We start from the raw sequence: 11,828 nt of genomic DNA on the forward strand, positions 1-11,828 counted from the left end.
AACCAATGAACAAGGACAAAAATATAGAAAACTGCCAAACACTGCCAGACAAAAGGCATGAAGACACAACACAACCAGAGAAACAAAAAAACAACAGTAAAAATACAAAAAACTACTAAAAAGAGCCCGGAAATGATTGAAAACCCCCCCAAAACTTGCTCAAACACACACAAAGAAAATGCCTTCAGAGACGCAGAACAACCACAGACAAAAAAAAGCCTGGAAAATGTAGAAAATGTCACAAAACTACCAGAAAAAAAGGCAAAACTACTACTACACTACACTAACGACTACACCAAGACACAAACACAGAAAGAAAGTTACTTCAAAGACACAGAATCTCAATAAAATCACACAAACACTGAAACTTCAGGGCCAACGCAATGCATGCTGGGAGGTTTATGCAAAAAAAAAGCCAGCAGTGTTTTAAACATCTGCATCTGATGAATGTGTTTGTGAGACACTGAGTCTCATTTCTATTTTTAAATAAATCAATAAACGCTGAAGTTTAACTGCTGTAGTTCTGCTAAACGACCAGTAGATGTCGCCACAGGACGCTGGTGATGAGGAGGAAGTCGGCGGGATGTGATCCATACTTTCTTAAAAACAGATTTATTTACATGACACCAAACAGTTTTTATTTACGTTGTGCGTCCTTTAGTTCTGTTTTAATCCCATTTTTCTGCAATTTGAGGGACAAATGAAAGTTTTCTAATTCTAATTCTGTTTCACCAGAATCTAAATCCAACACATTATATATTAAAACACATAAACACAACACGTCCGATTCCAACTTTTCTTTATTCACATTATAAAAAATAAACACAAACACACACACACACACACACACACACACACACACAGTATCAAGTGTTACAGCGTAGTGTAAAAAATAGATTCTGTACAGACGTTTGTTAGAAAACAATCAGAGATGTGAAGGAATATCTACAGGTATTTACATATGAGCTTCGGCTGCTTCAATCCAACAACAACAGCAACAACGACGACGACGCAAACAAAACCTTTCAGTAAAAGTCAAGATGGCCGCCGCAGGATTCATCACTGTTTGATTGTTTTTGTTTTTTTTTGTTTAAGCCTTTGAAAACCATGAATTATCAAATGTTAATATACAAGCAGAAAACAACCCCAGGTGTTAAATGACGCACTTTAACCACCTCTTCTTCTTCTTCTTCTTCCTGTTATAACGCCAGTGATCTTTGGTCCCTTTTACGTTCTGTCACCTGTCAGTCAAACTGCAAGGGGAGTTTCTTGAAGCTAATGTTGCTAATGCTAACTGTCCATCATTTCCAGGAAATACAAACACTTCCCGTGATGTAGTCAAAGAACAGCGAAGCCGGAAATAAAGTAAATGTCAACTTGTTTGCAGACGACTGCGTCCTGTCCGTCGGTCTCTGGGGGGGATGGGGGTGGGGTGAAACAGCACCGGCGGCCATCTTAGCTGGCCATCCACAGGGTGAAGGGGATGAAGAGGGCGGGCAGGGCGGTGCCGGAGGACACTCCCAGACACGCCATGGACAGGACGCCCAGCAGCGCCGTCAGGAGAACGTTCCTCCGGTCCCGGATCAGAGACTTCAGCCACTCACAGAACTGAAAAACACACAAGTTCATTTAAAGGTTTTATTAAAAAAACAACAACTACAGAATGTCACCAAAGAAAGAATAGTTCAACACCAACTCTTTCTCCCCGAACCAACTTCTTGGAAAAAGAACACAATTGCCCTGTTGTTTATTATCCCATGGGGGCCCCCTGAGGGCCCCCCCTGCCTTTTAAGAGCTCCTGTTGGGCCCCTGCATCCCAGTCTGAAGCAGGTCACGTGTTTAGAAATTACAGGAAGTGAAACTGGATCTCTAGGGCAACGTCTGGAAAACGTCCGTCTGTTCTTCATTTAGTTTAATCCGTCCAGACTGGAGTCTTCTTTGCCCCTGGTAATAATATAATATATTTGGTTGTGAACTGTCACCATCGTTTCTTTTGAAGTCAGGACTGACCATATTTGGAGCAGAGGGAGGAGCCTGACCCCCCCATATAATATAATATATATATAATATATATATATGTATATATATGTATGTGTATATGTATATTATATATGTAATATATATATATAATATATATATATATTATATAATTATTTATATATATATATTTATATGTATATATATGTATGTGTATATGTATCTGCTGGGTTATGAGCTTGTTCCATGTACCTGAAGGAAGGAGACTCTCAGTCTGATGTTTGGGTTAGAAAGTACAGGAGGAGAAACCTGATCGCTTCCCGGAGGGAAACCAGATGAGGTCTGCTCTTCATTCCCCCGAACTATTCTAGCCGGCTGTTCGTCTGAGTTCCTGTGAGACGGGGCTCGTTCATGAACGTTTTCTACGTAGTGAGGATCAACTTTCGATTCAGGGAGCTCGTTTTAAGGGATTTGTAGTTGCTAATGGTGCTGATGCTAACACCCTTGTCTCAGAGCCAATCTTTGAATCTTGTATCTTTGACCTTTTGTTTAATTCTTTATGGCTGAAGTATTCGGTAATAGTGCTAATGCTAACTAATGGTGCTAATGCTAACTACACATTAGAAGTTTGGAAAGTGGGTAGAAAAGACATAAACGTAGCCACCGGCCCAGTGATGCTGTGGCCATTTGAAAAAAAAACTGACCATATTTGAATGAGGTGGGAGTGGCCAGACACGCCCCCTCCAGGGGCCCTCCCCCGCCCCCTCCCCATAACATCTGCTGGGTTAAGAACCAAAGTTTTGAACCTGTCCCACCTCAACCAGACCATGAGAAGCCTGGAACTAAATGTAAACAAACCACAGAGGAAGGAGGTTGTGGAAACCCTGGAGGAGCTCCAGGAGTTGGTTTCTGGTATGTAGAAACCTCTGCCCCCCCCCATCATCACCACCACCACCACCATCCCTGACGAGCTGCTGCCGTCTGGTTCCTGGCAGGCGGCTCCAGGTCTGAATGCAGCTCTTGTTCTCAGCACTTTTCCAAAGCGCGACCCAGATTTTTCCCCCTTTTTTTTTTTTTTTTGGTTTCCTCCTTAAGAGCAGCCTCTCTGACGCTGAGACACCTTTTTTTTTTCTTTGAGGAAAACTCCTCCACCTTGAGACTTCATCTTAGTGGCAAATGTTTGGGGCTTTTTCAAAAAAAAAAAAGAAAGGAGACGTGTGAACCTGGTCGTTTCTGGTCCCCTCGACTTTTAACGCTCGCCTGTAAAAACACGGCCAGAGAACCAGAGCTGGTTCAAAGCAGCTTTTAGGGTTTTTTTTTTTTTTTTTTTTTACGAGGCTGCACAGTTTGAAAAGCTTCTGGTGCATAAAAGCAACAGATGGACACTTGAACTTATACCAACCAGGATGAAGATCTGGGAGTGTTCTCAGTCCTCCAGGAGGCTGCAACAAGGTCAACTTAGACTCTGGATAATGACCAGAAACGTTGTTTGGAGAAAGATTAGAAGCAGGAAATCTGTAAAAACGTGTCCTGCTTCCATTTTTAAACATTATTCTGGATAAAAAGTTAAAGTGGCTGAACTCAGATTTGTCTCCCCTGGTCAGTAAGAGACCAGACTGAATTTCCCGATGACTCGTTGGTTTTGTTTGGAAAGTTTAAATGTCACAAAAGTTTCCAGAGTGAGAAGCTGCTTCATACGATTTACATGTGGAATTAAAGAATACATCAAATCTGTAAGAGCTCTAATAAAAAATAAAAAATAAATGATTCGTGGTTTAAAGAGGAGGAATAATTATGTTTTCCTTCTGTCTTTTTACTTTATTTGTTCATTATTTGTGCAGAATTTGTCCACAATTATGTTCTGCCTCATCTGAACATACACCACCAGCCAGAAGTTCGGATACACCCTCTCATTGGACTCAGTGACAAGATGTGTCCATTTTTTTTACAATATCAATAAAAATACAAAATGTGCCGCTTAAAGAAAAACTAGTTTGTTTTTCAAATATAATTGAGGTAATTGTGCTAAAGATATATATGTGTGTTTTTATCCAATAAATTTTGAAAGAAAAAAAAAACCTCCGCTCATCACTGCTACATCAAAGCAGCTTGGGCGCAATCCTGCGCGTAAAAACGCACACCAGGCAGCCGCCCCCTCCGGCTTCTCACCTTGTCGGTCTGCAGGCTCTGCGCGCTCCCGTAGCGGCAGTGCGTGACAAAGTGCTCGCAGTTGTTCCACAGGAGGCTGTAGGACACGGAGCCGAGGAGCCGCTCCGCCCGCCGGGCCACCTCCTCCCCGGGCAGCGGGCTCGGGCGCACGGCGCGGTCCATGGCGTTGAGGAGGATCCCGGCTCCGTACGCGAAGTCCTCCACGGAGTCGACGCGGACGCTGGCGCGCTTGGACAGGACCCCGAGCAGCAGCCGCGTGTTGGTCACCATCTCCTGGATGTGGCGGGCGTCGGAGGTGAGCGCCGGCAGGATGTCCGGGATGAGGTGCGCCACCCGGTTCTCGCCCAGGTAGATGCCGAAGTGCGTGAAGAGGGTCCTGGGCACCTCGAGCAGGTCGCCCCGCTGGAAGCTGTGCGGCGGCGGCTGCTGCTGCTGCTGCTGCCGGCTGGCGGGCGGCGGGTCTCCGCGCTCCCTGGCCGGAGGAGGCAGGAGGCTGGAGAGCTTGATGTGGGCGAGGAGGAAGAGCTTCTCCAGGAGGAAGGTGAGCGTGTCCAGCATGACTGAATGAACGGAGCAGGGGAGGAGGAGGAGACGGGTCTGTGCGAACAAAACTTCTTCTTCTTCTTCTTCTTCTTCCCCTCGGACTAATCCGACCCTCTGCGTCCTCCCTCTCCTCTCTGCAGGTCTGCGCTCCTGCGAGGAAATTTGGATGAGTGGGAAGGACCACGTGACCCTTGAGATGAAGTGATGAGAGAGAGAGAGAGAGAGAGAGAGAGAGAGAGAGAGGAGGGGGTGGGAGACAAAGGAACTAACATGGACATGTAGAAAAGTAAAGGTTTGTGTTATTTTCTGGTTCAGGACTCTTGATATTTTTTCCCATCTTGAATTAAAGAGAAAAACTCCTCCCCCGCCATAATTTCCACCACAGCAGCAAATGTCGCACCCACATCCATCACCACCGCCCTGAGAGCAGCGCCAGGGTCCGAGCTTCCCACCAAGCACCAAATGGTTTCACCCACTCAGCTCAGGATGATGAGACGGGGGACAAACCGGACTCGAAGACGAGCGGAGCACGTGTTTGAATTTTCAAGAAAGTCCGTTGAGGTTTTGAGTCATTTTTTAAGCAGAAGTGACAAAACAAACAAAAGTCCTTGATTGCTCAGAAAGCTGTGACTTGAGATCTCAACATGTTGTCCTACTGTCTGCACTGAATTAGGTTTAAAAAAAAAAGGCCTTTAAGTGCTCGGCTCCTTATCCGCTGTCTGATTTTAATTATTTCTTTTATAACCTAAATCTGTACTTTTACATGCACGTGAAAAAAATGAATTATTGTCTTAATTCGACTTTAACTGGACAACTTAAGTGCATGTAATTCCAGTTATATCTGAGTAAATCTGACTAAAACACCCAGATACTGAGACTGGAAACTGATTGTCTCCCACATGTATACGTCTTAATTGAAGTTTAACTAGACAACACCTGTGCACATGCCCCACAACCACTTCACTGGCATATGACCCCGGAACAAAAACATCTAAAATTTTTTCATGATACGTTTGGATAAAGTAACTTTTAATTTTCCACAAAACACAAAAAAATGCGATGACAGCACGTTATTCATAAAAAAAATAAAGTAATAAAACGACAAAATAGTTTGGTAGATACACAAAAAGATTTGAGAAGTTTTATCCTGAAAAAGATTAAATTAAAATACAGCTTTTACCAATTTATCAACAGAATAAAAGGACAAAACAAAACCACTAAATTGCTCTGCTTTGATAACAACCAATAACCACTAACACTGCTAACCGCTAACACTGCTAACCGCTAAGACCACAAACCGCTAACACCGCTAACCTCTCTTCCTCTTCTTCCTGTTGTCCAACCAATTATAAGTCTTGACATCATCTGGACGCACCGGATACTCACCTGAGCAGATCTGGTAACTACACTGATCACAGAAGAAGAAGAAGGTAAACAGAGCCAGTAGAAGAACCACCTGAGGGACAGCGCCACCTATCTGCACCATGAGTAGCACACTTTAAAAAGATGAACTATTATCCATCTGGCTGTTGTTTAAAATGATCGACTCCAGTTGTTTATTATATGATGTAATAGATCTACCAGAAAGGAAACGTATTAACCAGCTGACAAGACACATATCGCCCCCTAGTGTGGAGGAGGAGGAGGACATGTTCCCGTCAGTGATTCCATGTAAACCAAATTTCGAGCATAGCTCCTGAGATCATTGATCTCACTGCGACTAACCTGGTAAAATAACTGTGAAATAAAATTTTAAAAATGTAAAAGCTAAAAACTTTTGAATGTTTGTGTTCAGTGGCGCGTCCCGTAAACTCGCTGCAGGAGCTCGAAAAGTTTCCTGTCGAGCCGTCACCGCTGAATAAAAGGAGACAAACGATGTCCCATCGCTCATTTTTCTTTCCTCTTTTGTCCCTGTCGGCCCCTCGGTTTTCTCTGGCTCCTCTTTTTGTCAAACTCCCCGTGAAGCTTCTCGACAAAAGGACCGAGATCATTGACTAAGAGGAACAGAAATGGATTCTCAGTCCTCCAGATCGTCGTATATTTTTAAATTAATAAAGTCATTTTCATGGTTTCACAGAATCCCACTACTATTGAACAATGTCATATTTATATTTTTTACATTAGGCAGAAACAAAATCCACTCCACGCGGTTCAGATAAAAAATAATAAACAGTGACAGTTTTTCTTAAAATAAAAGCCATATTTCTAAAATTTGTTGCTCGTTGTTGGTGTTTCCATTGGAAGGTGTTTTAACTCTGGTAAAGTCTCACCATTATGTGATATCCTATAATTCTCTTAACTTCTCGTCACTTTGAGGATGAACTGGTCACATGACCCCCTTCATCAACTCCAAAAATGTTTCCGTTGCACTTTTGCGATAAACTTTTACATGGATACGTCAGAGAAACCACCTCATGAGAGAATAAAGTGTTGTAGCTTTAGATATTTGAAAGGTTTTTAGAGATGAAGGTGTTGCCATTACTGGTATTTACCAGCTTTTATTGCGTTTAGTTTAGTTTTAGTGTATTTAGTTTTTTTGCATCTGAGACCTACAACTAAACAGAAATTTCTTTTTATTAATAAACTTGATGTGTTTTGTATTTTTTTTAACCCTTTAACATTCCTGTGGGTCTTTCAGTACATTTACATGCACATTAAAAAAACTGAATTATTGCCTTAATCTGACTTTAACTGGACAAGTTACGTATGTGCACGTAAACACGTTACTCCAACCCCAGAACAAAAACATCCAAGAAAGTCGGTCGCAGAAGAAGAAGAAGAAGGTAAACACAGTCGGGAGAACAACCACCGGATAGCGCCATCTATCTGTAGCCTGAACATTACATATGAGATTAAAAAAAGAAGTACTATTGTTTGAAATGTCAGTCTGACACATGAACAACTGGATTTGTTTACTATATGATGTGATAGGTCAAAAGGAAAGGGGGCTGTATTAACGTGGTATTAACCTGCTGTGAAGACACATATCGCCCCCTAGTGTGGAGGAGGAGAACATGTTCCCATCAGTTATTACATTTTCTCCGTTGGATGTAAACTGGGAAAAGGACTTTATTCCGTTAAACTGTGGATGTAAACGCGCTGACTGTGAGGTGTGTTTGAGTAAATGCTGCATGATGCAACACGTCATTTTCTTCTGGTTTCATTGATAAAAGTTTGAACAAAACAAAGGGGGTTATTTATTTGTAGGTGTCATCCCGTCCAGAACTGCTGAAGAAGTTTTGAGCCCAGGGTCCAGTCGGATAATAAAGACTGTATTAGAAAGAACATTCCCTACGTCTCCTTCCCATTCCAGCCTAATTAGGACGGAGCCAAAGTAATTGAACGCTGCTCATGAACACGTTGGAGCTCATTCATGGTCTTGTTCTCTTTTTAAAGACACTGAAGACTCTGGAGTTTCTAGAATCTCCTCTAAACAGTGTTTCTGCTGAGCCTTAAATCCCATTTTAAGGCACATTTTGCATTGCAGGTCTTAAATTACATTTAATTAAGTCTAGTGCTGGGGTCAGATTTTCCCTACTCGCAAGTTAAAATGAGTGGAAAGTACATTTTCCTTCAAGGCATCCTCAGGAACCGCTAGTCTAACACAAATAAGGGACTTTACAGTATTTTAGTAAATTCTTAAAGTCTCTAAAAACTAAACTGTGGTATTTTTGTGTTTTAGGTTGCTCTGTGGATCAAATTTAGGCTCAATTTACACTAGATGAAATGTCTATTGGGTGAAGAACAATGCTGATAATGATAAACATTAATTATAGAGGCCACCTCAGGGATGATTTGAGGTGAATGACAATAAATAATTCTTGGTCTCTGTTTGTCGCTGATTTTCATACTTTGTGTAAGTCTTAATTTTAACCCATGAAAGGTCTTAAAAAGTCCTGAATCTTAAAATGACTTTTATCAATGAAACCAGAAGAAAATTCAGCATTTACTCAAACACAACTGAGCTCTGATTGGTGATAAATGGCTAAATGTTGGAAATCAAACTTCATGATTTGTCTCTGAAAGTCACTTTAAGACATTTTAAACTGTTATGGTGAAAATTGAGCTTTTTGGGTTCATTCTTTAGAGTTAAAAACACTTCAGATGTAAAGTTAGACCTTAAAAAGTCTTTTTTTTTTATTTTAGCCAAGTCAAGTTTTGCCCAACTTCACTTAAATAAATTCCTTCATTTAATATTTAAACGTGACTCTGAGTCTAAACCTCAGAGTCAGAGAGACAACCTGTCCCCTTAGAGACGTCCTGTCCTCACAGGGACAGGCGACCAGATCTGGTCCCGTCCATTAAACCTTTTCACGGCGGCTCAGTCGGGGTCACATCAACACTCTCATTCACCGGTCAGACTTATTAGGTCATCTGAGTTAAAACCTTCAGTGGGAAATTTCCATAATCCTTCCTTTCCCCATTTATCCCCAAGTCCTCTTTCCACTCCTCAAAAAAACGGACGGAGAGTCGCAACCCTGCGCCTACAGGAGCGACATGCCCTTCTTCACCTCAGTGGCACATCAACACTCATTCACCGTCAATCTCATCATCACAGCAGTCGTTCCGCAGTGGGGGTTCATAATCCTTCCTTAACCCCAAATCCCAATCTCTCCTTCCCAAGAAAAGGAGAGATGATGAGGAGCAGCTTCAAAGTGACTAATCAGTAAACCAGTAGCAGCTTCGAGGCAGATTTAACTATTTTAAATTGAAGCCGTCGGCTGGGACGGACTCACATGCGCTACATGTTACAAACTGGATTTCATTAGGGGGGCGGAGGTCAAAGACAAAAAACACCTCCGTGTCTTCTGGATGGTCCTCCAACCAACCAGAGCCAACAAAGCCAACCCAACCAACTCCAGGGCATTCAGATGACCACTGTCACTCTGCTGCCCATGGCTACATTAAGCCCCGCCCCCAAAAATATCTGATTGGCCCGTAAAATGCTACGCTAGAGCAGAATCAGAAACGCCAAACCAGGGTAACAACAACAACACAATGGAAAGCAAGTAGAACTCAAAGTATTGTTGTAAGAAATACATTTTTTTTAAATAAAAAAAAAATGCAAAAAAGAAACACAAAAAAACAACATAAGCCCCGCCCACATGATCTGATGTTTGCTGGAGCAGAATCAGTTCTCAAGCAGCAGATCCCCATAGACCCCCATGTTAAAAAGCCCAAGTTTACAGCATCATTAAACATGTTTACAGCCTGGTTCAAAAAACGGGTTTGGTCTCAATGGTTTATTTCACTATTCATGAACTGTACGGGAGGTGAATCTGTTTCTAACTCATTAATTTATTTTTTATATAGGTTTAAAATTCTGTAAATTAAGAGCGTTCCTGCTTTGGGTGACAGGTGCTAGCCTTAGCTAACAAGTAGCGGGTCTCACGATCCGACACAACGCCTCCACGTCCATATTTTGAGCATCCGAGTGTGGGCGGAGTAAAGCTCATCCAACATGGCAACCACAGGCTCCGCCCACTTTCTGCTTCATTTTCGAGGTTCAGAATCGTCACGATGGGTTTGTCCTTAGTTTATACGGTCAGTGAACCAGAACAGCTTCCAATCATGAAATAAGTTTCTCTAAAGAGTTTTAAACTCAGGGTCTAGTGGAACAATAAACATTCCCCACGTTTAGGTCCCTGTTTTTTTACTTTCATCAGACTCCAAACCAATTCAACCACAAAAACTAAATAAATAAATAGTGTAGTTGATTGTAGGAATGTTAGTTTGACTCAGAGGTTAATTATTAATAATAATAATAATAGTAACGCTGTGTAAAGACAGTAAATTCGGTGTTCTGTTTGAAACAACCTCATATTAAAGTAAAATCTGCCGTTTCTCTGCTCAGTTTTAAAGCGAACCTGAAAAAGCGGATGTGGAGTGAATCAGCATGATGTCATGTCTTTTAGGCCAGAATGTGTCTGGGTTTCATGACATTGTGTTGTTTTACATTTACTTTTGAAGTTTTGTGAAAATGTGAACTATCAGCAGCATGCATGCACGTGTCGTGTACCTTTCCTGTGTACGTACTCGTTCACAGAGCACATTGGAAATAAGTTATTGTGTCGTCCTGATGGATTTTAGAATTGTACGTGCACATTATCGCATTTTCTCAAATATATCAAATAATATCAATCACTCAAATGCAGAGAATGTGGAAAAGTTTACATGTGGTGAAGATTAAAAAAAAAAAAAAATGTTTTGTGTATAAGTGTGATTTTACTCTAATTTAGAACCAGAACAAACTCCTTCTCCTGTGTTTTATCTGTGCATCATTTACAGAACCACCTGTTAGAGCCCAAAACAAAAGGCCTTTGTCCCGCGGGGGGGAGCTGAGAGAAATACCTCCCCCCGCCCCCCACCCTCGAAAACACCCCAGAGAAAAGGTGGTGAATGCGTCCGTCAGTCCGAGCGCCACAATGCGACGACGTCTTGACAAACGATCCAGTGAGCGGGCGACCTGCCGCTCTCATGCTGATTAATGCAAACACACGCACTGGTTCCCATGAGGTCTGCATGTGCTGCATGTTAATCACAATCCCTCATCCACGGCTCGTCTGTCCAACGCTCGGCCCGCACCGTAAACGCAGCACAGTCAAAATAACTCTCCGACTCTGACCTGTGAGATGAATCTAAAAAGATGAGTTCACGTCAATAACCAGTGGCCTCCTTAATAATCTGCTGTGATGACACGTCCCCCCTGAAACATTATTGTCGGACTGTGTGATTCAGTGTGTTTTGTGTTGTTTTTCTGCTGGCTGAAAAGCAAAGTGCCCCCCCCCCCCCCCCCCTCCCCGGGAGGATAATAAAGTTTACTAAGAGTAAGAAAGTCTCGTTTAAGACCAACCAGTTCGTTTAGAGCCACAGAAACCAAACAGTTGCTCTTGTTTCAACTTGTTTTCTTTGGATAAACCACGACCTGGACGACTGAGAAGCTCATCCAGCTTGTGCTACGGGAAATTTAAACCCATCTGCAATGTGTGCTGGGAAATGTATGCTAATTGCAATTAAGCTAGCAAGCGAGCTGCAGCCGTACAACAGCCCGGCTGCGGGTAAAAAGTTAAAAAGAACAAATGTTCTTCAGTAAATCTAGAACACATTTGCATAACTTATGATCTTCTAACGACAAAACT

The 11,828-nt window shown here is 42.2% G+C and overlaps 1 protein-coding gene across 1 annotated transcript; it reads right to left on the bottom strand.

The window, feature by feature from the left end:
* Positions 1–782: 782 nt before the first annotated feature.
* Positions 783–5,145, bottom strand: LOC125010096 (lecithin retinol acyltransferase-like). Its single transcript, XM_047588451.1, has 2 exons — positions 4,147–5,145; positions 783–1,608 (listed from the first exon to the last, which is right to left on the bottom strand). The coding sequence occupies exons 1-2, from the start codon at positions 4,702–4,704 to the stop codon at positions 1,456–1,458; spliced, it is 711 nt and encodes a 236-aa protein (XP_047444407.1). The 5' UTR covers positions 4,705–5,145; the 3' UTR covers positions 783–1,455.
* Between the last annotated feature and the right edge of the window lie 6,683 nt (positions 5,146–11,828).

This window comes from Mugil cephalus, chromosome 1, assembly GCF_022458985.1.
Source record: "Mugil cephalus isolate CIBA_MC_2020 chromosome 1, CIBA_Mcephalus_1.1, whole genome shotgun sequence".
Classification (NCBI taxonomy): domain Eukaryota; kingdom Metazoa; phylum Chordata; class Actinopteri; order Mugiliformes; family Mugilidae; genus Mugil; species Mugil cephalus.